General features: G+C 40.2%; 1 protein-coding gene across 1 annotated transcript in view; it reads right to left on the bottom strand.

The window, feature by feature from the left end:
- Nucleotides 1-20,915, bottom strand: part of DYRK4 (dual specificity tyrosine phosphorylation regulated kinase 4) — a gene marked incomplete at both ends in the record, with an annotated part of 28,316 nt that extends 7,401 nt beyond the window's left edge. The window contains 10 exons of the mRNA XM_082007754.1: nucleotides 352-524; nucleotides 2,330-2,411; nucleotides 4,710-4,848; nucleotides 6,856-6,996; nucleotides 7,918-8,054; nucleotides 8,438-8,601; nucleotides 9,766-9,901; nucleotides 15,411-15,560; nucleotides 16,913-16,996; nucleotides 20,892-20,915. Of these exons, the coding sequence (XP_081863880.1) occupies nucleotides 352-524; nucleotides 2,330-2,411; nucleotides 4,710-4,848; nucleotides 6,856-6,996; nucleotides 7,918-8,054; nucleotides 8,438-8,601; nucleotides 9,766-9,901; nucleotides 15,411-15,560; nucleotides 16,913-16,996; nucleotides 20,892-20,915 (1,230 nt within the window). The remainder of the gene's footprint in view (nucleotides 1-351; nucleotides 525-2,329; nucleotides 2,412-4,709; nucleotides 4,849-6,855; nucleotides 6,997-7,917; nucleotides 8,055-8,437; nucleotides 8,602-9,765; nucleotides 9,902-15,410; nucleotides 15,561-16,912; nucleotides 16,997-20,891) is intronic.
- Between the last annotated feature and the right edge of the window lie 6,601 nt (nucleotides 20,916-27,516).

Raw genomic sequence — 27,516 nt, 5'->3', positions numbered from 1 at the left:
ACATATTTGATCTCTAAGAGAAGATGAAGATATAATTGGATTGCTTTTACTTCCCCTTAGATATGCTTCTTTTTTTCTAACTTCTCTGTACAAATTCTGACCAGATTATAATATATTTCCTTCAGAAGCAAGACAGTGAGTGTACAAAACAGTGTTTGGCACATGAAATGGAAATAACAGTTTTGCATTAGAGCCCATCCTTTCGAAGAGCCCTTTGGCTGTAATAAACCCCCCTTTAAAAGGCCAGACCATAGACAAATATATTTCATCATCTCTTGACATTTCTCTTTGTTGCTGGCTGTGTAGTTTATCAAATGAGTATGTAATTCAAATGACAATCCCAAAAGTTACCTCCATGATGCAGGCAAGTTGGTCAACTTCATTTTCCCCTGGAAACAGTGGGTAGCCTGTGTAAAGTTCAGCCATGATACAGCCTAAGCTCCACATATCAACAGCCATAGCATAAGGATGGCCAAGAATCACTTCAGGTGAGCGATAAAACCGGCTCTGAACATAGGTGTACACTATATCAAAAGAGAAAATTAGACAAGCAAAATATCATAAATGGGACAGAAATGTGGATTCCAGATTGCACATAAAAGTGAAATATATGTTCAGGCATCATATATCTACTCTATCCATTAGCTGCCATTAAGAGATTGCTCACACAGACTTTTAAAACCTTTTCTAATTCCATCCTAAAACCAATGAGTGTTACACTTTACACTATTCTATTTGGAAATTGTTCTTCAACAAGTTTTACTGAAAGAAATTATTCTACTAATGCTGTGATTCAGCTTACTCCATGTTCATTTTCCTATTTGGAGGTCTTCCCCTTGCCTCAATCAACAGTTCTTCATTATCACAGACTTTCACTGTAGGAAATACTGGTTTCACTGGCACCTAGGGAACATCTCCTACTGCCTTCCCCATTAATGCATTATAGCCCCACAGCAGATGTCAAAAGATCTCATTCCAAGATTGGGACTCATCATAGCGAATAGACTAATTCTTTTACCTCTTGTCATTCAGACAACTAAACACAATTATAGCATGCAAGTTCTGTTATTTTCTTATTCCCATCTCTCTGATGGTCACTTTGTTTATATTTCTGCACTTGTTTGCATCCCCACATATGCAACATCTTCTGGAAGGAAAGCATCCTGAAAAGTAAATGCTGCACAATATGTGATTTTACCAAACCTGTACAGCTAGAGCGTACCATGGTGGCAATCTGTGCCCTTGTGCTTTTAACCAACTGCATAACTGTTTTCTGCTTTTTGTCATTGTTGTCAAAAATTAATAGCTGAGTTTTTGCTTTCTACTCTCTAATCCTGTACCACTTTGAGGGTTGTACCAATTCCTTTTTCAGCTGACAGTCTCCTCAGTCATGCTTCATCTTTTCTTTCACTTGTTTTGTGTTTCCATTTGTTTTTGTTCCAATTTGTTCCAAATTTCCATTTGCTCTCCGCAAATATTTCAGGCTGCATTTCAGATTACATTCTACTCAAACATGGAAAAACCTAAAATGATTACACGCCTCTACAAAACTGGGTTTTAAACCTAATGGTCTGAATCCCTAACTATAGATGAACAGGTTTGGCTCAGCTTAAATATCAATCTTTCATAGGCAAAATATGAGCCATTTAAGACTAGGGGTTTTTTTCCCAAGTTAATAAAATGCAGTGCAGATTTCTTTCTCTAGTTTTGTTTTTTGTTGTTGTGATTGGGTTTTTTTAACAGATGATATTTGCATTCCTGATGATGATATCATTCTTGCTTTACAATATGACTATTAATGTTAAGAATTATTATTAGGTGAATTTTTATACATTCGTTTCTCCTTTAAAAATTTTGTTCTTGTTATCTCCTGCACATTCTACTGAAGTCTTTAATAGAAAAAAAACAACCCCTGAACTTAGACTTTCTAAACTTAAAGCATCGTTCCTGTTTCCTCCGTTGTATTCATCCTAAAAGTACCAATTGTAATGTAACCATCCCACTGAGAAAGGCTCTCTGGATCTGATAAACTCCTTGTTAAGTGAAGTATTGGGATTATCCTCATGGGCCTATTTCAGCTAACCACTCTTGCAAATGCAATTCAGATTTCAACAGGGGTAGAGGAACTGGCTTGGAACAAACATAAAGCATTTTTTGCCTTCCTTGTCTTACTACCAGTATTTGTTCCACCACCGATGGCTGAACAGTTCATCAGATTGTAATTAGGGGCATAGGTCACTATATTAGCTCAAAGAAATAGCTTTTCCACATTATTTAAAATTAAGAAAGCTTATTAAGAAAATTACATCAACTTGACTTTTCTGCAAACCTCTTTGGTGTTCATAGCAGCTTGATCCAAAATCAATAACTTTAACTGAACCTTGGCCTTTGTGGTATAATAATATGTTCTCCTACAGAGAAAAAAAATCACAGGGAAAAAAGGGTTTTAACACCACATTAGGTTAGTGAACACTTTGGAAAATAAGCAATGCACAACACATTGGGTTTACACTTAGCTGCATAATAAAAACTTCAAACTACAACTTCCTTGGGAATGCATTTCCTAGCATGAGTAGGCATCCAATAATGCGCAATTAAGCAAAGCAGTGGGGAGATTTGTAAAGGTACCCAGTTTGAAGGTTGGCTAGACAGGGACACTAGTCTCTCATGTACAACCCAAGCCACTGCACTGTGCAGCGTGTGGTGCTGTCAAGGCATCAGCCAGTGAGAATGTTTGATTGTGTGAGAAGAGTGAGCTCCCCAAAACTCATTATTGTTAATCTAGCAAAAGGCACACTGCATCTGGTTGCATGCTGTGCTAAATTAACCAGAACCATCCTTTTGTAACCATGAAATCCCCTGTCCCATGAATGAATCACACTCCACAGCTCTTCCCTCCACTGCTTTCAACTTTCTCGAGACTGTCGGCATATCTCTCTCCACCTCATGACAGTGTGATGCAGAGATCCCAAGGTGGTGATGAATGGACATGGTAGGGTACTATGGATTACTAGCTGGGTGCAGATGGGTACAGCACTGTGTGCCCACAATTCCAGCGTGAGAAGTAATTTTTAAACAGCCAGCATATTTGCATTGATGAGTAAGCATAGCCTATTAGCTCTGTTGTGCAGAGTTGCATTTTATCCTCATTAAAAATCTATCTAAATTAAGGATTTCCTTTGATTTCCTTTCTGATCATAGTCTTCTCCACTTCTCAGCAGAGAGATGGCTACCTTTACCAACCAGTTTTAAAGTGATTATATGTCAAAGCTTTGAACAACTGAGCAATTCCCAGATTGATGCCAAGTAATGATGCCAAATAATGACAAAGCAGTTTCTCGGGTAATTAGTGGACTCATAAGGAAATACTGTGCATTACAGCTGCTACTGATGAAAGACAAGGCAACGACTGACTTCCACTACCCAGGTGATCTTGGTTCTGTTATGGGAAGAAGTATCCTCTCTCTGCAGCTAGCTCTCTCTTCATGCTCATGGTAGGACTCGGTCTCTAATAGTGAATCTCTCAGAATGCAAGGGAGCTGATTAACTGCAAAACCAGGTTCTGGGGGCAGTGATCACCTACCATGACGTCCAGAGAAACTCCATACTCTACCTTATGTTGAGAAATCTCATAGGAGGCGGATGGAATAACAGATGTGAGTTTCAGGCAACATAAATTAAATTCATGAAACTGTGCAATTGTAGAATGAGAACAAAATTCTCTTTTAGTTAACTCAATAAATGTTCACTAACATGTTACTCTATTTAAATACAGACTACAGTCATTCATCTTGCCAACCTCATTCTTTGTCAGTGGCTGCCTGGAAACAGATTTCCCACTGGGCTAATTTTTTCTGTTTAAGATATTTTGGTTATCTTGCAAGCCTCACTTCTTACTGCAAATGGTCTAGTAAAGATGGTGGCAAGATGATGGGTACTGACAGTATGTGACACTTCAGACTTCTGAGTCAAGATACATTAGGCAAAGTGAGAGCAGAAGTTCATCCTTAGCATTTTTACTTGAGAGTTATTTATTTATTTATTTATCTATTAATTCATTTGCAATTTTGAAAAAGAAATCAAGAGAAACATTCACCTGAATTAAAATAGGATTAAAATACTTTAGAAATCTCGGAAAATTGCAAAAATTTAAGATTGGGGCTTAAGGAGAATAGAAATGTTTCTAGCTAGCATGAAGGTTTAGCAAATAGAGCAGCAGGAATTGAATCACAGATGTTCCTCCAGAAACAGGTGAGCATCCTAAATACTGTACTATAGAATTGCTTTGTCATTTTCTAGACTACTTAATTTTATATTTATGCATATGAAATTAAATAGACTTAACAGGATAACCTGTAACAGTTTGCCTTGTGAATATCTCCTTGCATTATAATGTCCCTCATATTGAAATACTTCATTTCACAAGTACTTTTTTCTTTCTCTAAGCAAAAAGTCATTACCTGAATTGTATTCCTATTTGCATGTATTTTGGCAACCAGAGAATCTCATACAATACTGCAGTGAATGAGCTGAATCAATGGAAAGACTCGACCCTGGTATTAATACAGCCTGAAATAAACTATAGCTTCTGTACAAATACCCTACTGGGTTTTAAGGATTCTTCTGAGAGTTCCTCTCAATTAATAAAAAATAGGTTGAAGATAATGTATTCTGTACAGAATAACAGGTTAAGAAATGACTGTACTTACAGGCTTCAGATCACAGTGAATGATTCTTTCCTGGTAGAGCACTTGTAAACATCTCAGCACACACTGAGTGAAGTGTCGAATTAAAGACAAACTGAAACCTTGGAAATTGTTCTTTTTGATCAACTCATACAAATTTATTCTGTGGGGGTGGAAGAAGAAGACGACAGAAAGCAGAAGAAAGATTAGGGAACTTATTTTTAAAGGCATGATTACTTTACAATGCATTAAGAGACTATTTAGCCTGTCTTCCTGCCTGAGGGAGGACTCATGCAGAAGAAAATGACTTAGCTATTTTCCTCCTTGAGAATGCTGTTCTGCATGTAATATGCACAAACATCTCCCTGAGCCTCCAGATCTGAAGAAGACATAATGGCAGTGGACTTGCTTGCTTGTTAAACTCAGTGCTATGTTATGCAGCTGTGCTGTTTTTCACCAAGAACAGCTATCATTCAGGAACTGAGAGAAAGAAATTTTCTTCAGTTTCCTTTTGTTCTCATTTGTCCCTGCTTTGGCACCTTGTGTAAATCTTTTTCATCTAAAGAGTTTTAATCAGCAGTAACTGTTTGTAGATAAATAGTCCCATAAATTCAGGTCTCGTTCAGGTTTTATATCCCTCCTGCCACCATCATATCTTAGCTCCTTCCAGTAGGGCATTAAATGATGTTGTGCTATCTTCTGCCGAGTGCGGTTGGCAACACGTGAATACTGACCTGAGACCCCCAGGGCACCACCAGCCCTCATTGCCCTGCCCAGTATCCTGGGGTTCCCCTGACATCCCCACGGCCGAGGACCCCAGGGCCATCAGCACCTGCCCCAGAGACACCACAGCACAGCTGGTCTCCAGCTCCCCACAGCTCTGCTATGAGCCCCACCAAGCTGGGCCCAGCCTTGGCCCATCCCTGTACCCAAGGCCGGGGCTGCCCCAGTGCCTCTCCACTGCCCTGCTCCTGGCTGCCAAGCACTCCTGATGGACTCGAGGGAGTCCCCATAGCTCCTGGTGCCAGATCCCCAGGGAGCCCCCAGCCTGGGCGGCACCCTGACAAGTACTGAGTGCTTAATGTGTGGTCATTCTTCAGAGGAGGAAATGGCCACAGGAGTGGTGACTATTGAAGGGATGCACAAGCACGTCTGCAGCAATATGATCTCAAGAGGTGTCCTCAGCAGGACCACACATGTCCGCAAGGACATAAACAACTGTAGCTTTCTGCCTTCCCCACTGTGCGTCCACTGGTGTCAGGCAAGGCCCATTCCTTCAGAAATAAAAGAAGTTACGAGGACTTGATGGAGAAGACAGCTCACAAATTAAGAGGTTTTCACTGTATTTTAGACACAATAAAAATTTCACCAGAATAAAATTTTTGTATGACAAGCAGTCTTCAACTCTCCTGTAAAGAACTGAACATATTGGCTATCCCATTAATGTTTTCCTACAAGTTTCCACAGCATCTTTCTGACAAAAATGGTCTGTGTCTTCCCTGGAGACAAGGAGGATGAGGGTTTATTCTTATCCCTTTGTGTCTCTCAGTGACAGACTCACATGCAGCAACACAATGAATTGAGATCTTTTTGAGATCTTCCATATGATGATGAATCTTCAGCAAGGGCTATAAACGTGCAGCAATGGGGCTTTACTTGAAGGGATGGGTAACTGTGGGTAACCTCTGTAATTACAGTTTGATGCCCTGATTACAAGGAGGCTGGTGAATAAAATGGTCTGACTTCCCAAAAATTTATCCAAAATTGCTCTTAATACATGTCCTGCACCATACATTTATAGGAAGCAAGAAACAGCAATACTTTTTAATTATTTAATATTATTCATATTTATATGCCCTGAAGTTTACCAGTCCTGAATTCATTGTTTTAGTCTTTTCCTCTCAGGTCTTTCACAGAAGGAGACTTCAATACATGGCACAGAAAATAAGGGATGGATCATGTCATTTTCCATGTGAAGTCTGAACAGGGCCTTTTTCAGTTCACCTTTGGTGACCAAAGACTCAGTTATGCAGTCTGTGTATAGATAGTGTTCCTTTCTTGTAACATTAAGAGAAGCACATTCTTCCACAGAAAGCATAAAAATTAAAGCTTGTAAGGCACAAGATCTACAATGCTCCTTAGGGTTCACGTAAAGGAAAACATACTTTACCCCAACAGTTCAAAGGAAATACAGAAATGATTGCGAAAGTAGAAGTATTCCTTCATGTGGATGATATTGTGTGTATCATCCTTATCCTTCTTCAGAAGAGCATCAAGGATCTTCACTTCTACCAAAGCCTGGCTGTGAAATCTGAAATATCACATGATATGTTACCATTAACTCAGTCTAAGTTTATTGTAATACAAATGCTGCAAACACCACAATCTCACTGTAATTCAACATGTAGGACAAAGATTAAAAATTTACCATTCACCCCTGTTAACTACTGTAACCTTGATTCGTTGTGGTTGTTCCCTAGTCTAAATATAGTGGCCTTATATAGCATTTAAGAGTAGTTATTTTGACTTGTCTGAAAAAAATATTTAAATGAAAAACAGTCTCAGATGACCATCCAGAGTAAAATCCTAGTGCTTTCAAAGTCCATAGGAATGCTTCTGTTTACTCAAACAGGGCCATGTTTCACACTTACCACAGTAAAGCAGCCAGTTTTGAAGAGCATCTTTATGTTTAATGTTCACTGAGGGGGAAAACTGAACAGCTAAAACTGTTGCTGTAGTCAACAGCATCATTCTCATCTGCTTCATTGACCCTGGTTCAGGCTAAACTCAGCTAAAAATTTGTAACCAGTCACATAACAAGGAGAGGTTGCTTAGGATCATAGGTGTAGAATTTTTCACGTTAAAATGAGCGACTGGAGCCTCCCAGCATATTCTTGTGGTTTTGGAGTCTCGGAGGGGAATGTAGGCTCTCAGCTCTCAGTCGTGCAGGGCTGGTTACCTGCACTGTGTATTAACTGTGTCACAGATACACAAGGACCTCATGTCCTTGTAAGTCTGGAAAAACTGTGCTAGCTTTCACAGACTGTGTCTCCACTGGGTCCAGGCCAATTCTGAGTCCCTGATATCACCTTTCTTCACTCTGTTCTCAGTATTTAATGAAAGCCTGATGTACAGGGGGGTTGATTTTTCTTTGTTCACACCATCCCAGGTTGTCATTGGCCTACATAACAACAAGCTGATTGTACTGATTTAAAGTCAACAGATGTCTCACCTTTTCTTATTCCTTATTATTTTCAGTGCCACTAATTCATTGGTTTTATGATCCAAGCATTTAGCCACCTGCCCAAATGACCCTTTCCCAATCACCTCCAACACTTCATAGCGGTACGCAATATGGTCATGTAAAACCTTCAAAAGAAAACAAATAGTTCAGATTCAGACAGTACAACAAAGATCAAGCTTTAAAGTAGTTCATGTGTGTGTGTTTACTGTCTGTGAAAGATGCTGAGCTGGTAGCAAGTGAAGTCTACATTAAACAAGGGTGACAGAGAAAATAACATGTGCATGCTTCATTAATTCACCTACCTTGCATCAGTCCCGAATGAGGTGCAAAGGGGGTCTCTCTTTAGAATTCTCTTCCAAGCTTTAAAGTGATTGGTACTGATGTTTTCACTATGTGAATATTTATCTTCTAGAAACAATATTTATCTCACATAGATCACTGAAGAGGTGGCAGACAGTCACTACAAACTTATTTAGCTGAAAATGAATGCCATAATTTTTCCACTTACCTTTAAGTAGGAACCATGCTCATCATCATAACAATTATTATTCTGGGTTTCAGGCAAACCTTCAATCTTTTTAGCTTCCAGCCCAAGAAACCATAGCTCTGCATAATTGAAAATTTCTTTTTGCTCATAGACTGTTAACTGGTTTCTAAAATTTTTCAAGGCTTCTATATCAGAAAAAAAGAATATAAAACCAAAAATCAATACAATGTCAGAAACCTGATGTCAAATTGCTTTTACAATGGAATATTTTACAGTTGAGCATGCCTCTTCGAGCAGGAGGCTAAGCTGACTGTTAGAGATCCCTTCCAACCAGCATTTCTATGATTCTACATTGACATTTTGCACAAATTTATGTTTCTTTTTCTTTTTCCAACTTACAGTATTATGTTCAACAAAGCATTCATCATCTGTCAGCAAGACTTTTGAGAGCTTAGGAAAAAATTATTTGATTCTGAGCAAAGCTATGTACCTAGATGTTTTTGAAAATCCCATCTGTTGCCTATCATCTGCTTCAGCAAGCTTCATAGCTTACATTAAAAAATTGTATGTTTTTATTGATTTGATTGTTATATTTATTAAATGGCAGTTAGCATTAGTTAACCAAAGCTTTCACATACTTGTTTTTCTGATAGAAACTGTCCAGCTCAGATGCATGAGGTTAAGAATTAAATGGGGCCCAAATCTGCTGTTGTCCTAGTTCTGATTCTTCCTGCATAGAAACATTTCAGCTACCCTAACACCTCCACTTACATCATTTAAATCTAGACAAATAATCAGATGGCAGCATTACAAATCAACGTGTTCTCTAGGCATGCACGTGGGTGTTTTGTTAAACAGTGGCGGATCTTCATCCACTAATGCAGGAATACTAAACCATTTCAAAGCAAAAGGCCACTACTATTTTTTTCCCTAGAATCCTTCTAAAAATAGATTAACTCTGCCGGAAACTTTCTCGATCTGAGAACTTTCAAAACGCAATTTAACATAGCTACAAGCAAGTGGGAAGTGTTTTATCACTGTAATAGAATATTGCTGTCACCTACATGACCTGTCGCAAGTCTTAGTCAAATATACATTCTTTTGTATAATGCATACTTATTTATATATTTGTGTTAGTCTATTCATTCTCCTGGTGCATACATCCCCAAGTTGGATTTTTAGAAATCACCAAGACCATCCATGTTCCTTTCCTCCAATTGGTTTGTTAAATAGTTCAGTGACCATTTAGCATGGGACCTCTGGTGACTGAGTATCCCGACTGCATACACTCCGTATCCATGCAGGCGCCTGCCACTTCAGTCTTTCTAGCATGCTCTGTTATATTCTACCTGAAGCTGTCATAGGCAGTTTGACACTGATGCTGGTACTTTCCAGTTCTGATGGTTTTGTCTGGGCTCTGGTATCGCTTTCAGGAAGACTGTCTGGAAAGTTAAATTGGGAAAAACTGCCTTGAGCTCCGTTTTCCTGCCAAGCAAAAAAAAAAAAAAAAAGGGTAAATTTTGCTTTCAGTTATTTTCAAGAACATTCAGCTGATCTGCAATTATATAAATATATACAAAAATACATTAAAAAATGCTACAACCCCAAAGACAAACCTGCAAGGTATTTATTTTGGATTTGCTGAGTGTCAACTTTGTGCTGAGACAGAACAAGCATGCTTGGGGACCAGAATAACCTGCTTACCCAAAGGGCAAATTCTGCCAATAGCACTAGAGGCTATTGGACCATGGAAAGATAAATTTTTAAATAAGAGAAGGAAGTTCATCTTCTAGGTTCATTCAATACATGGGCACTCACTTTCTAGAAATGCTGCAAACTGCCATGGTTTGATTAATTTGCAGTAACTTGCATGAAGTAGGGTAGGATCTGACTATGGTCTTCCTAGTACAGAGGGAAGAAAAGATAATATAATAGGCATTATCCATCTCGGATTCCTCTGTGGGCACATCAGCCGGAGAGTTGTGCAGCCCACAGAACTGCAATCAGCAACACCAGCTTGGGTCTGTGCACATCCAAATTTGCAACAAAAATCAACATCAAAATTAGTATGAATGGGGAATGAATGAGCCTGTGTGGGTGCAGAAACACTTGAAAGAGCAAATTGCAGAAGAAAGGATATACAGATGTCACCTATATCAGCCAGTCATCAAGATTCCAGCACATGCAGATTCTTAAGGCTCCCAGAAAGGGGAAAAAAATAAAGGATAGTTTACAGAATCAAGCCATGAAGTGATGATGGAGGGTTGGAGAGAAGAGAGAGACAGATAAGGAGACAGAAGACAGTGTGTTCTGGGTTAAGATGTGGGAGCCTGTGTCCTGTTCTCCTCAATCCCTTCACTGAGGCGAAAAGACTCAGCTGGAAACAATGCATCCAACGGGTCGATACCTGGCTGAAGCTACAGGGAGGGCTATGGCTCCTATGAACATAGGATGAGGAACAAGAACTGCTGAGCAGAAACAGGATCCAACCGATGAAGCAAGGCAAGAGTGTCTGCAAACAGCTTTGCTAGCCTAGTGAGAACAGCTTTTAATTAGGTACATCAGGGAAGAGTCATCACAACCTAAACGCCCTGATACTCATGGAGTAATTCAGTCACCTCTGTATCTGCTGAAGTGGCAAAAACATTTTGGGAGATTTCTGGACTGTGTTCCTAATGCACATGATCTGACGTGTGCTGCTGAACCTATTACTCACAGGTAAGGAGCAATTGGTTGAGGATGTGAAGGTCAAGGGAAGGGCAGCTTTGGTTGCAGTGACCATGTGATTGTGGAGTTTAAGATTTTCAGAGAAGTGAGTGAGACAAGCAGTAGAACTACAAACCCTGATCTTCAAGAAAGCAGATTTTGGCTTGTTCAGGGATCTTCTCATCATAAACCCATGGAAGACTGCCCTGGACCACAAAGGAAATGAGGAGAGCTCATTGATCTTCATAGTCAATGTCCTTAAAGCGCAAGAATAGTCCATTCCAACATGCAGAAAGTTGAGCACATATTGCTGAAGGCCAGTGTGAATGAAGAGAGAACTTCTGACCGGGCACAAACACAGTAAAGGAGCACAAGAAAGGTGGAAGCAGGGATAGGTTATCTGAGATACATGTAAGAGATGCTACTTGAACACGCAGGCATGTTTAGGAAAGCCAAAACTCAGCTGGAATTGCAACTAGCAAGGGATGTGAAAGTCAACAAGAACAGTCTCTGTAAGTACATCACCAGCAAAAAAAGGAAGGCTAGGGGAAATGTGAGTCCACTGCCCAGTGGGATTTGTGACCTAGTGACCAAGGATTTTGAAAAGACCGAAGTACTCAATGCTTTTCATTGGTAGGTTTTGTCATCCTAGAAGTAGTGTTTGTGGACCACAACAGTAGCTGGACATACTGAAGCCTGAAGGACCAGATAGGATGCAGGAGGGTGTGGAAAGAGCTGGCCAACGCCATTGCAAGGCAGTTCGCAATCATCTTTGAAAGCTCATGGCAATCAGGAGCAGTTCCTGACCATTTGGAAATGGCAAACACCACACCTGCCTTCAAAAAGGGTAAGAAGAAGGCTTCAGGTAACTACAGGCTGGGCAGCTTTACCTCAGTCCCTGGGAGGTCTATGGAACAATTCCTCTTGGAAGAAATTTCCAACCAGATGAAAGACAAGAAGTTGATTTGGAACAGCCAGTATGGATTTGCCAACCTAAGTTGTGAGCAAACAGTGTCTGAATAGCTTGACTGCCTTCTCTGAGGATGTGATTGGCTTGGCCAATGAGAGAAAAGTAGTGGATCTTGTATACTTTGACTTCAGCAAGACCTGTGACACTGTCTCCCACAGCATGCTTGAAGCCCAAACAGTGACATATGAACTGGATTAATGGATCATAATGTGAGTGGAAAATTGCCTGGACGGTCAGGTTCCAAGAACTGCAATTGGTTACTGGCAGCATCCTTCAGGCATCCATACTAAGGCCAGTACACTTTAGTGTCTTTATTAATGACCTGGACAATGCATGAGTTCACCGTCTCAAATCTGCAGACCATAGTAGGGCTGCTGTCCAAACGGACATCATCAGTCTGGAAAAACAGGCTGTGGATATCTTCTAAAGTTGAACAAAGACAAATGCTAAGTCTTGCACTGGGAACAGAATATACCCATGCAACAGGACAGGCTGGGAGGCAACTGAAAGAATGCAGCTTTGCAGGGAAGGGCCTGACAACATCGTGGAGATGAGGTAGCAGCCTGCCCTTGCAGCAAAGGCGGCCAAACACATCCCGGGTTGTATTAGCAAGAGGATAGCCAGCAGGGTGGGAGAAGTGCTCTCCCTCGCTACTCAGGCATTTGGGAGACCATGCTGGGAGTACTGTGTTTAGTCTGGGGTTTCCCAGTACAAGAAAAGACAGCGACCAACTGGAGCAAATTCAGGGGAGAGGTCTGAGCACGGTCAGGAGCCCGGAGCACATGATGTACAAAGAGAGGCTGCAGGAAATACATTTGCTCAGCCTGCAGAAGAGGAAGCTTCAGGGGTGATCTTGCTGCTGTCTACAGTTACTTGACAGGATGGTGTAGAGGAAGCAAAGCCAGACTCTTCTGAGAGGTGCATGGTCCAAGGGTATGTGGCTAATAGATGCAAGCTGCAACACAGGAAATGCTGATTAGATATTAGGAGAAACATTTTTTACCATGAGAGTGGTTCACTATTGCAACAGGTTGCCCTGAGAAGCTGTGACTCTCCAATCTTTGAGATATTCAGAACCCAGCTGGACAAGGCCCTGAACAACTTGCTCCAAGTTTGTAGTGGGAGGTTGGGCTAGATGTCTTCCAGAGGTCCCTTCCAATCTAAATGTTTCCTTAATTTATTTATCATTTCTTATCCTTTGAGAAAGTCCTGGTGACTCACAGAAGTGAGACAGGACAGAGACGCAAAAGGTCAGTCTCCCAGTGTCAGAAGGATACAAAAGCCATCTTCAATAACCAGCACATGGTTGCCAAAGCAAGAAAGCCCAGGAGATGTGATATGGACTAACCAGTGGGCAATTCTAGTACACCATGTCCTTGCAGAAGTCCTGGCTGCTACCACTTGGATACATGCATCTTGGTGCTTGTGAGTTTTGGCTTAAGAATGGGTTAGTGCAAGTGAAAATGGGTTTGTTTTACAATTAAATAATCTTCCCACACTTGCATCCAACCTTGCTACTTTTTTTTGCAATATTAACTGCTACAAAAGCAGGGCAGCCAGGTACGAGGGACATCACTTGAACAGCCGAAGCACAGGTCTGTGCTGACACAGGTCAGTCCTACTGCTATCCTGCTGAGTCTCAGCTTAAGAACTCCACTCCATCCCCATTTCAATACACACTCCCTCCATTCAGCAGTGCTGTGTTATTTCTAAGGAAGGGTAAACAAAGAAGGTCTCCAAAACAGACAGCACATGATCATGATTTCTAGATTGAAATGTTTATTCTCCCCTGGCATTTCTAAGCCAAGCAAAAGGCTTTCTTATTGGTGTTTACACAGCTTCTTATAGAAGTCTATAAATTCCATTTAAACAATAAAAAAAACCCTCACTGTAAAATGCTTGGCTCCAATCTTTTCACAGAAAATAAAACTGGGCGATGGTTAATTTTCAGATGCTGTTGTGTTTTAACCCCAGCGAGCAGCTAAACACCACACAGCCTCTCGCTCACTCCTTCCCTCCCACCCCCGGTGGGAAGGGGAGGAGAATTGGAAAACACGTAAAACTTGTGGGTTGAGATAAAGACAGTTTAATAGGGCAGCAAGGGAAGAGAAAATACTACTACTACTACTAATAATAATAATGATAATAATAATAATAATATAGAAAATAAATGATGCACAATACAATTGCTCACCACCCACTGACCGATACCCAGCCAGTTCCTGAGCCATGGTGCCCCTGCTCAACTCCCTCCAGTTTATATATTGAGCATGATGTCATATGCTGTGGAATATCCCTTCGGCCAGTTTGGGTCAGTTCTCCTGGCTGTGCGCCCTCCCAGCTTCTTTCTGTCAGGGCATGAGAAGCTGAAAAGTCCTTGACTAGTGTAAGCACTACTTAGCAACAACTAAAACATCAGTGTGTTGTCAACATGATTCTCATACTAAATCCAAAAACCAGCACTATACCAGCTACTAGGAAGAAAATTAACTCTATCCCAGCCAAAACCAGGACAGAGGCAAAACTTAATCATTGGCTTTTGTAGGAATTGAGTGCAGGTTTGACTTACTAAGGCCACAGAATTAAGCTTTAAAGAAAATTTACGTTATTTTGGAGATTAACAGATTCCGCCTCATCATTCAGGTTATTTTGCATCTTTTAGCATCACCCAATGACACACCGCCCCCTAATCAAATCAAATAATTCCTAGTAGCAGTAAGCTGCCAATTTCAAAGTCAGAGTATTTGAGAAGACTCTTGACTTCCCAAACAAAATGCATTATGTGGGGTCTTCCAGTATAAGAGATCTGAAAAGACTTCATGTCGGACCCCTGTGGAGAGACTGTCAAGTCTCTCAATAAAGAGACTCCATTGAAGCAGAGGAAAGGTGAAAAAAGGAGTGATCAGAGTAGTGGTGGTGAGTAGTGCAGGTCCCTGATTTGTTGGGGAGAGAAGAAGAATTCAATCAGGGGAGGGACATAGGATTTGTGAAAAAAATAAGAAAAAAAGAACCCCAAAAGTGAAAGATGACTTAAAAAACTTCCTGTGATGTTGGGTGTCCATCAAAATATCTGGAGATACACACAACCATGCAGGTAAGCAATTTATCTATTTGACTGTTTATAGTTCTTCCTTTTTTTTCTTTTTAACTATGGCTGAAAACAGAGACTGATGCAAATCCTGACACTAAATTATTCCTCTCGCCACACACAAACACACTTGCAACACTTTGCCACGGACACTCTCTTAGCAGTACGTTAGAGAGAAGCTGATTAACCAGTCACACACAAGATGTCCAGGAGCTTTAGAACCCACTCACCTGGAGAGAGGGGAGGACATTCTGCAAGCTCTTATTTGTTATCTGAGGCAGGCTGCTTTCAAGGGGGGCAGGGTTTGCAGTGTCTGCAACCAAACCATGCTTTGCTTGACCTTCCAGATGTGGGAGGGAAAGAACACCACGACTGACTTTCTAAATGGAAAGCATAAGTAAATATTATACAACGACCTAGCAAGCAGTCCTGTGTAACAGCTTCGAAAAACGGGGGGATTTAAAACCTTGGAAAATGTGTATGGTTCACTTCTGGCACCTAATGGCGAAGGGGAAAAGAGCAGACACTCTCTGGCAGCTCCCCGTTGTGCTAATGGGCAGAAGGAGGTTGTCCAGGCAGTCGAGCAGCCCGGCACATTTTGGGGCATGAAAGTTTCCCCACAAAAGCGTCTCCATCCAGCATCAGAGCAGTGACGGCTTCAGCTGGAAACGGTGGTTGTGCCTGGAGACTGCACAGCTATTCCAGGCAGCAGGACTCCTCTGAGTGGGGAAAATGAAGCATACGTAGGGTAACAAGCAGGCCTGAAGAGTAAATGGCAGGCAACAGCACTAGCTGTTCCCGGTGGTGGAAGAGAAGTTGGGACTAGACTGCTGCGAAACACCAGGGGTGGAGACAGTTGGAGGGTCTCCCCTGCACTCGTTTCTCAATGTTTCCTTCCTCCTCATGGCCACTTTGACTAGGCCCCTTTATTGCACCCCTCATTAGTGAGGAAAAGGAAAGCTCTGTACAAATTTTACTGAAAAATATATACTTATACTCGTTTGAAAATTCCAGGATTACTAGTCCTTCCTTTAGATTTCTCCCATTTGTTATTTGCAAAACGTTTCTATACCACTCATTCTTTAAAGTCAGTCATTTAAGGATGCAGTTTTATGAATGTTAGAACCTCTAATATTCTTGGATATCTAAAGTGAGAGAAATCACATTCTTATGAGCAAATAAAATTGTTGAGGTAGACTATTTCTTTGGCAAATAATAAAAAAATGATTTAAAATAGATTAACTATAAGCTATCAAATGCAGAACAAGGTCCAGAAAGTTAAGGTTACAACCCATATAAGCCTGTGAAATTTTTGTCACCAGGGAAGGGTAGAAACATATTTGTCATGCTTTTAACAACAAAGGACAGGTTTGATATCTTTTTCAAAAAGCATAGAAATAAAGCGTTCAATCCAACCAACTTGAATAAATAAGTGTTCTTTTCCAATACTGTGGAAAAGTCTTTAAAACCTTAGAAATGAGATTCCAGTGGACTTGCCATGAAAGCTTCAAGAAACAAAAGTGGCTGGGCAGAATTGGTGCCTCAAATGCTACTGAACAACAAGCAAAACCAAAATACTCACAGGCACTTGGGACAAAGTCATACAGCTATAGGGGGAATGGAAGAGGGCAAGGAATAAAGGACTTCCCTCTGCTCTGATTCATTTATGATAAGGGGTGTCTTAGAAAACAAGCATTCAGATATTTTTAAAGTCAGCTGAAGAGTCACATACCTGATGGAAGACTCTGTTAGACCCCAGATGATCTCTCTCTTGAACAGTCAGTTGAGACTGAGAAAATGCATCCACATGGGAAGACTGCAAACATGAAATGATGCTTTTATAAAAATAATTCTGGAAAAAAAATCCTGAAATCTCTGTATGGTTTCTGTGTTTCTTTCCTTTGTGTCAGTGTCTGTGCCAACGCAGTGTATGAGAGAGGACCACAAAAGCTGCTGAAAATGCTCTATGCTCTAGCAATTCCTCTCCCAGTTGAACAGCTGTTTTGTGGGCAGGTGCAGAGACAGCTTGCTTTGCCTATTATGTCTCTCAGCATGCTTGATATGCCCATGTGGTCGGTGGAGGGGAAGGGGGGGGCCTTTGCCGTCCCTATATATGTGCTCAAAAGCAGAGAGTGAGTCTGCTTGGAAGGACAGCTTTAAACTGCCTCGCAAGGTAGATTGTGAGCCCATCCGTCATTCATAGCATTGAACTGATTCAACTTGTGGTACAGATTTTATAAAAACACAAATCACTCTTTAAATTTACTGATATATAGAAAAAAATCCATAGGTTCCAATGGAGAGGTAATATAAGCAAGAAATACAAAAAAAGAAACATGGGGAAAGTGCTAAGCAGCTTATCATTTTTAAGATTCTACGAGTGCTTTCAGCAGCTTTTTTATAAAGATGAACATGATAAGTAGCACTGTACATTTCTGTCCAATAACTCACTGTAGTGAATTGCAGAAATCTTTACAATAATATAGATACTGAAAACTCTGTGGCTACAGCAGCTTGGACCTCTGCTCTATATGCTGGAGTGAACCCCACTGGGTTTGGCCAAATGTGCTGCTTTGTCCCTGGGCTCTGAGACACAATGTCATTCTGTTCACAGTCAAAAAAATCATCTTTATCCAAGCAGACACATCAGTTCCACTACAGAAGTTTTGCAGTGGTAGAACGGGAATATTTTCTCTAGAAGAAGAGGATCTTGGAGGCATAAGTGGGGAACTCTAAATTGGAGTTTCAAATTAATAAATTTGCAGCCAAAATTATCTTATGGCTGTTAGCTGCAGATGAAAAACACTTAAATAAAGCAGCATGGTATTCTTCTTCATCTGTTTCGCATGGCCTGCATCTGTCACGCAGTCTTAAATGGGCAGAGCACCTGCTGATGGTAAAGTAGTTGCTCTTTAAAAATGATTTTTAGTCTATCCAGTGCCAGTATCAGTGTCAGGGGATCACTTTTTAAAGGCCTTTGTCACGGACTTCAGTTAGTCCACATGAAAATACGTCTGCGTACCGGAGGAGTACGCTTAGTGTGCTTTCTGCTGGCCTGTGCCATAAACGCCTGCCACCGCGCAGCCTCGCTGCGTCGAAAGGGCCCCGGTCTGAGCCTGGAAGGAGGAGGCACAACTCAGATTGAACCGCTGCATCTGTCCCGATACACTGCAGGTATACAGGAGCTGTAGTGGGTGAGGGCAGCTGGTGTATAACCTACCCATGCACATACAGAGAGCCCGATCTATCCAGGGCACGTCAGCGTTGACACAAAGGTGCAGATCAAGCTGAAGGTGCATGTGCAATGGCTCCTACACATCCTCCTCTCTAAGTATGGAACAGGTGCTCAGAGAGGTGGTGGGATCTCCATCCTTGGAGGTGAGGTTAGATTAGAGACCTCTAGAAGACACTTCCAAGCTAGATATGGAGAGAAAACTATGTACAAATCTACCTGACCACACGAAGGGAATGCTGCCCTCTGACATGCAGCTTCAACTGTCTAACCGTCAGCCACGAAGGCACCACTAAAGCTGGGCAGGACACCTAGAAACCGCCCTTTGGACAACTGTGCTGTTAGTGTCCATGGCAGGCATTTTCTCTTTCTTCTCATTTGAAAAGTCAAGGGAGAAAAACCCCATAAATAAATATGTCCTTCTGCAAGTTTGAAGGGTGAACTTCAGATTCAGAACAAGCTGAGCGAAACAGCTCTAGGTTTAGCCTTATTATGCTAATTGTGTACAGTCTGAGAGCAAAGGTCATGGGCATGTGTGGAGCAGAGGAGAATATTAGGAAAGGGAAAGGTACTGACTTTGCAGGACAGAGTCAGTGATTCTGATTTGGAACTAGAGATCAGCTGACCAGGGTTAAGGGATCATGCACTTAACTAAATCCAACATAACCCCAGAGCCACCACAACAAATGCCCCCAGAAGAGAGGCACTGCATTATTGCATCCTACATATGAATGTCCTAAAGCATGGTATACTTTGCCCAAATGTCCTTCTGGTCACTGTCTTCCAATGTGAATTTACATAGATGGTCTATGGAAAACCCAGTGCCAGAGTATTTTTACAGACAAACACTTCACATGCAAATTACGTATTTCAAGGGAGAATCACATTTGTTCTGAAGATGAGTCTGGGATCCACATTCATAACTCTACTAGATATATCAACCGAGGTCTTAATAAGACTATTAATTTTAGTACATGTTATACTTTTTCCCACACTTCATCTATACTTTACTCCCAGCTAGCTTTATTTTTCAGTTTCTGGAACTAATGAAAACATTACACTCCATTTAGAGACAGTTTCTTAACCACTTTGGGCTTTTCTAACTACAGGTCAATATAAAAGCCAAGATTTTAGAAAGAAACAGCTATCACTGAGAACTAAAGAAACAGTGGACTTCATGTACCTGTACAGACTACAGAGTCTTCACTCCAAAATGACATTTTGTTTCTTAGTAATACTTTTAAAAGGCTATGCAGTGATGTCTATATTGCTAGATATAAATTTCAATATATATTGTATTTACTAATAGAGCATGAACAATTCATGAAATGTCTTTAAAACTCAGCAAGAGCTAAGGAAGCAGGTGACTGAGCTCCAAGATATGCTGCCAGAATTTGGAATCCATTTAATTTCCATTCACTGGGGAAAGATTAACAAGATTTTGAGATGGACATTTCTCCTTTTACATTGCAAAAGCAAAATCAGTCCATCAGCCCATGGCTGTGCCTTTTTTTTATCATGGAAATTTGTGGTTCTCTTCGTCTCCCTTTCTCAAAACCTACTTATTAAGGGTTTACAGTTCTTCAGTGCTCTTTGGGCAATTTATTCAAAACACCTTAAAATCAATAACTGATCAACCCTTCATAACATTCTCCCAAATAGGTAAATAGCATAATCTTTTATCCATGGAAAAGCTGATCTGTGCCTACAACAGTCCTGCTGGTGGCTGAATGGGGAGCAGGTGGATCAATCAGTTAAGTCCGCACAGTGACTTATTTGATGGTCTTCATCCAGATGACCCACCAGCTGCTCCTCTAGCAAAATCCTGTACATCTAGTGTGGGATCTACAGCTGAGCTGTTGTGACTGGTCTAATACTGGCAGATGCACTCTAAAGAAAAACTGCAGCAACTGTTACTATTCCACTCCATTTCACTGCTGGCTGTCCTACTCCTGTAGCACTCGGCCTGTCCTACAGCTCCAATATTGCACTTCAATCCCAAACTATCATCTCCTGCTATTCCAGCCCTTCAAATCATGTATCACCAGCCATTACGTTGCTAATCCCAATTACCACTCAAGAAACAGAACAATGTCCTCATTCACTACCTAGTCTGCAGTCATAAAGAATTTTAGGTACTCAGCATACAGCATTCTGGAAAATCAGAAACTGTGACACATTTTCATAATTCCCCAAATGTCAGCTTATTTTTTTAAGTTCCCAGTTGACTATAGAAATCAGAAATGCATTAGAATTTTAGAAATTATAAAATACACAACTATATAAAATATAGACTCCATTGTCTCCTCATTTAAATGGGCACTTTCTTCTCTCTCTCCTCTATCAAAACTGACTAAAGCCTGTAGAATACATAGAGATAATGCAATGTAGGTATTAAATCATGCAATATATTAAAAAGCCATAACAAATGCACTCTCACTCACTCAAAATACAGTAGGAACATAAACATTTTCCCCACCTTGTCAACTATTTCTGTCAGCATAACTGCAAGAGCCGTTAACTGCAGGATAGAGGTTGATTATTCCATTCAGTGAATGCATTTCAGGAAGCCCACTTTCATCTAGTCAGAGCATAGCAGGAGCAGTTTCATACACAGTACCCTGCTCAGGAAAAAAATGGATAATCTCTCTCCTTGGCTTCAGATTTAAGTTTTTATCCAGGAAATATGCCAGTGACTATTAGCTGCTCTAGTATTCTTTTGGTGGCCATCTGTTCCCTTTCTCAGCCTCCTTCTAGCCAAATATAATTTTCCATATTTATCATGGCAAGTCAGTATTAAGAAAGACAAATATAACAGGATTGGCTGTTCTCCTTGCCGTCTCAGTCTGTTCTTTCTCACTGTGCTTGTGAATCCAAAAAAACACTTGAACTTGTATTTTTTCAAAATTTGTCACAACGACCTTGCTATACAGTGAGTAAAATCTATTCATCTAGACTGCCAGCCTGGAAAATGGAAATAGATTAATACCTCAAGGGTTGATTTCTCATTGGACATCATATGTCATTTACTGAGGACCAAACTGTGGCACCTTGGTCTATGGTTCTTGTTGGCATCAGTGCAGAGTTGCTCTGCCCTGTAGAAAATGAGGCTCTCATTTTGGTATGGGTAGTGAGACAGAGCTTAGCTGCCATCCTGTCTTTCCTTTTCCTCTTGCAGGTGTTGTGCAAGTGTGACGGAGCACTGATGGAGGCGTCCCTATACCCCCACCCTTTCAGGGGAATATCTAACACCAAAAATACAATGTGCTCTCCTCCTTCATACAGCCAAAGAATGGCATGTTCCCTGCCGGTCTTAAATCTGTCAACAACCCAGAATAGTTCTACTTTCACTCAGAAACCAGGGTTTTCAAAGAAAAAATACATGTTCACCCACAGAAGCTATTCTAGAAGGCTGCTAATGCTCCTGGAATGAGCACCACTTTTCACAGCGTGGTTAAAGGACAAACAGGTATTTTTTTGCATGCATGGTGGTCTACACAATGCCCTTGCCTAATATAATTGCTGAGGTACACCACCCTAAAAGGTGCATCACTCACACTTTTCCATTCTTCCAAGCTTGGCATCTCTCTACTCAACAAAGGGCATGGTGGTGTTGGGTTGATGGTTGGACTTGATGATCTTAAAGGTCTTTTCCAACCTTAATGATTCTGTGATTCTGTGAAATCCTCCCCAGTATTACACTTCACATATAAGAGAAACTTCTCATTCTCTAGCCAAATAACCACACAGACTGTCACACCAGCAGGGCAGGTTCAGCCCCGGGAATGCATGGAGATGCCATGTGCTGGAATACAAATTAAACAGCAAAACCACCCATCTGTTGTATTTAAGTTAAATGACTCCCACACAAATATATACAGACAAACAGGCAAGAGCAAGCACGTACAGCTAGTTCCACTCCAACTCTTGTATTCCACAGGTATATCATGCATTTCTGAGCAATTTTCACCAAGGTTCATAAGAAGGGATTTGACTAATGTAGTGTGTGGCATATATTCTAACTGTGAAAATACAGGTTTGTGATACCAGAAATTATCAGTGCAGTCCACTGTTGATACCACATTTATGTACTACATAGATGGGGAGGTACCATGATCACTACCAGCACTTGCTAATAGCACTCAGTGTTATTCTTTCAACCAGCTGTGCTAGATGTATGAGGTGGGGTACATAAGACAGAAAGCTGCACACCGCACTCCCTCTGTTTTGTTGTAGCACAGCCATTCTTTTAATTAGAAGATTTATAATACAGCTTTACATAGCTCTACAACCCTCTGGGCCATACCTTTCTATTTCAGGTTTTGACTCTTATTGAGAAACTATTAACATTCCTAGGACAGCCTACATAGAAAAGAGTGAAGGACAGATATGGTCATGCACTCAACTGTCCCCCATTAAGAAGAATGTCCTCTACTTTATTTTCTTTGATTTATTTCCATGCTTTGTAATGCTTTCTATTATCCTAATTTTATTTTATTACATTCTTGTAAGCATATTCCAATTTTCTGTACTAAGTCGTACAGCAATCTTTAGGATGATTCTCATACCTGAAGAGGACCAACTAATTTTTGACAACACAAGAAACTGCTTTGTCCCACATTTCTCAACAATACTATCAAAGCAAGAGAAACCTGCCAGGATTACTACTGCATTTCAGTCATGATACACTGAAGTAAAAAACAGTGCATAAAATGTTTCAGCTATGAATCACAAAACAGTTTTTTTTAAGCTTGAAAGAAAAAGTTACGGTCTTTGTAACTCATTATTTAAAAAATAGCCATTTCTGAAAGCTATTTAATTAAATGAGCTAAGTGCAATGGTAGATAAATTCCCTGTGGATGTGATCACTGGCTGTGATGATCACGTAGACAAAACCTTAACTACAGATTTATTAAATCCGGCAACATCTCTGAGAAGCAGAATGGTATTAGAGGTAAAGGAAGTTAAAAAACTTCCCCTGCAAAGGAACAGGCATTCTGGAGTGGGAGGAAGATTCATTCCATCTTAGCCTAAATGTTCAAAGTAAATAGATTTCCCTGTGGAGGTACCCCTTTCTTTTTATTGGCTTGACTTGGGAAGGAGCCCATGCAAATAATATAGACTAGCTATCCTGAATTTCTATATCCCTAAACTTTGATTAGATTAATTCTACTCTTTATACCCTTTACTGTGCTCCTCCTGCACTTCAGTCTTCCTGATCTGAGTGAGGACAAAAGATACAGAGGAACAATACACTGAAGCCTTTTTGTCCAGCCCTGTGTGGCGGCATACATACAGGCTTGACCAGTGCCATGGAGAAAGCTGCCACTGCAGGTTGAAACAGGGGAAGTGAATACTCTAAGTCCCTAAAGAATAATGTGAGTGGAGTTGCCAGAATACTTCTTAAACCACTCCTGTTCTATTTGTGGTAATAAAGCATATGTACTATGTCAATAAGACTGTTGCAAAATCAGTGCAAAGGGAATGGGTGATTTAAAGTTTTGCATATATTTTCTTGAGCAAAGGTCCCACCAGATGAACCAGCTAGTCCAAGCCTGCTGGAAGCGGAAAAGCCGGTCACACAGTTTCTGACTTCTTAAGAGTGCGTCTTCCACAGAAAAGTGCAAAAGCTTGGGATATGATAAAGTCAAGTTTCTAACATTTAAATTATTTGCTAGAAGTTGACTCTTTCAAGTTTATTGACAACTCCTATCATGGTTAGGATGTGCTCCTTCTCCTAGCAAGCAAGAAAAACAAATTACTAATGCTGTTCAGTTCTAAGAGGACTCAAAAGCTAGATAAGAATCATGAATGCTGTTCTACACAGGAGGAAATTAAAGCATTGTCTAGGTAAGGATGTAATTATCATAACCTTGGAGATAATTCCTAACGTTTGAGCAAGGGTCCATGACTGAATTCAAATAGAATTTGGATACACAGGGATTTTCCAAACAGCTGTACAAAGCCACCAGGACCCTAGCAACACCACCAATTCTAGGAAAGAGACTGGGCAACAGACATAGCCTAGAAATCAGTGCTCAAACAAGTTTTTCTAAAGCATCAGTCCGTCCTTATGACTATTCCAAGAACAGAAAATATGGTTATTCTTGGACTCACAAACTGAAGAGGAATCACATGAGAAGCAGGAATTGGACATGGACCAGATAAGCTGATGTAAATCGAGTGGGGTGCACAGATGAAACGTAGCTCTAGGTATGTTGAAAAGTCATAGGCAAAAATAGATGATAGGCAAGTAGGATCATTATCACGATGGAAAAGAATTTTTAACTTTCCTATTAAGCCCTGAAAGCCTTACAAGATCTTCCTTTCAAGAAAGACCTCCAGCTGTTTCTACCAATCTGCACGTCAAACTTGGGAAACGTCTGTGTCACCCCTGTGATGACTGGAAGTGGAAGCCGGAGGGGCTAGCCCAGAACAATCAAGGCCTCTCAGCACTTGTATAGTTCGTAACTGCACCTACTAAATACTTTCCCAAACACTATAAACCTCAAGACATACACCTGTACATTCAGGTGAGTTCCTAAAGAATGCCATGTGGGGAGGAAAACCAGGGGCATTGTTTCACAACTTCGTTACTTAAGAGGGGTTATACTAGTACAAAATTGGTAGCACATCAGTGAATGACCCCTCACATTGATTTTCCTGTAGAAAGTCAGTTTAAACAAAAGGATAAAATGTTAGCTTTAAACTTAGAAACATGCATTTTTAAAAAGGCAGGACTTTTGATTTCAGATTAATACAACTCACTAGGATTTCTATAGAGCATCTTTTTTTCTCCAAAATAAAAAATAGACCATCTGTCTACAATATACATGTAGTTTTAAAAACGACAAACCCTCTCACATAAACCAAAAGGTCAATCAGAAAACTTTTGCAGAACCATAGGTACTTTGGGATTCTACAAATTAATCATTTGCTCACCATTTATGCAGAAACATATAAGATACTCCTGTAACTTAAAAATGTAAACAGTTCTTAACTTTGCAGCATTAATAATGTTAATGTTTTCATTAAAAATTGTCATTTTAATTCCCCTTCTCCAACAAATTAAAATAATGATTAACCCAATAAAAATATCATATGGAACTGATGGTAGATGGTGCAACTGATCAAACTGTCTTCCTTCTGTTTTCTAATAGTTATTTTCCATTCCTCACAACAGGTATGTCGTAACCTGATACAAACATTTGTACATCAAACAAGAAAAACAAATGCCAACCACTGGTACCTTAGGCTGGATTCTTCTGTTTCTTCTCATTCGTAAACAAGAGGTATTGAAGAAGCTGAAATCACAGCAGCTCTCGTTGCTTCTTTCTTTCCCCATAATGATAAAGCTCCATGTTTTAAATCTGGCTCCATTAAATTGTTCTCCTTGTAATTTAAACCTGATGCTACTGTTCATCTAATCCAGCCTGGCCACACAGGTGCCCCTCTATGAATAATAGCATGGGCTGATTGATGATTTTAATGGGTGAGCTGGCTGGAATCAGATCACATGTTGTTTTACCACAGTTCCACAGCGTTGACACAAACCAAATAATATCAAACTGAACTGCGAATAGTAGCATATTTGCTGACGTGCTATGAAATCTTTGAGGACTTAGCACAAGCACAACATGTTCGTCAATTAGGCTCAGCATGATTGCAAAACCGTCCCTTGAGGCACCACAAGGTGCATAATTTGCTTTCCTTTTCTTTCTTCTTTTTTTTTTTTTTTCCTTTTTCAAAGACACAGCATAGCTTTAGCACTCCTGTCAGAAAGATAAGCTGTCTAATAAAGGTAATTCAGAGCTCTAGTGAGAATCCAAAGAGTGCCGCAAAGCATTTCACTCACAGCTTCCTCTTAGCCCTCAAAACTACTGGCAATCTTTGAATGGCTGCTCCTAGGTAGTCCTGTCTCTGCTTAAATTTTAATCCTCTATGCATCCTGACAGCCTTTTAGATATTCCACCAGCAAAACAAATGCTTGCAGAAGGAGAAGCTTAAGCTTGGAATATGAAGGGAACAGACTTCAGTGATCTTTTATTCAGCACGCTGTAATCTATTTTTGTACTCCTGAGAGGCTACATGGGGGAATAGCTAACACTTAGTCTCAATTCATTATTTTCTTTACTTTTCTTCTGAGAATGATAAAGCAATTCCTGGTTCATGAAGAGCAGAAAAATGTAGACAAAATCTTTGCCAAAGTGAAAGAAAGATTTTAAAAAAGCAGAAAAGCAACACAAGCCTTATGGTAATAAAGCCATAGTAGGTTTGGAATGAAAAAGAGAAATCTCAAGATCTGCTTTTTGGGAAAGACTGAAATTAATACCAGTTAAATTTCTTTTATCTTTAATGTTTAAAAAAAATTTACAAACACTAATATTATTTGATGCTTATTTCAAAACGTTTTCATGCAAAAAAAGATTCAGGACCACAGAGACATTGAAATCATATTCTCTCCTTATTCAATTTTTATTTCCTTTGGAAATTTGAAAAAAAAAAGGGAGGGAAGGGGAAAGAGAAGGATAAGAAAAAAGGCAATTGGATGACAAAACATAAATGCCAAGAAGTCAAAGCCCAAAACTGTTTCCATTAACAAAAAAAAAGAAAAACCACCAACAAACAAACAAAAACCAAATAAAATCTGCAGACCGTAACTTTTCTTACAAAACAAATAGACTCTCAAAGCTTGAGAAAGATTTTAGGGAATCAGCAAGGAGTTTGTTCCACGTGGCAGGAGATACAGCAATGAGAATAATAAATGGAAAGGCTTGCACTATGAAGTCTATAATGAACAAATTATGGCTTTGCCTTCATATCCTGCTCTAATTCACATCAGTGAATCTGTTTCTGGGAGTCAAATTTATAGCTTGAAAGGAGACAAGGAAAGTGATGGAAAATGGAGAAACTGTATGAAAACAAGTAAGTTTTTTGTGAACTCTAGTCAAAGATAGATCATTCCCCAGATCCTGACCCACAGTTGCTATGAACTGAGGAAGTCAACGAGGCAAATGTGAGCTTTCACCCAAGCATTGAGAAACCTGTCATGACTCTCCTAGTTTTCACAAACACGATACTTATGAACCTGACACACAAAAGAT

The sequence above is a fragment of the Phaethon aethereus genome, assembly GCF_964289735.1.
Source record: "Phaethon aethereus genome assembly, chromosome: 1".
NCBI lineage: Eukaryota > Metazoa > Chordata > Aves > Phaethontiformes > Phaethontidae > Phaethon > Phaethon aethereus.
Note: the sequence above shows the minus strand (reverse complement) of the source record. Positions and strands in the feature narration are given on the sequence as shown.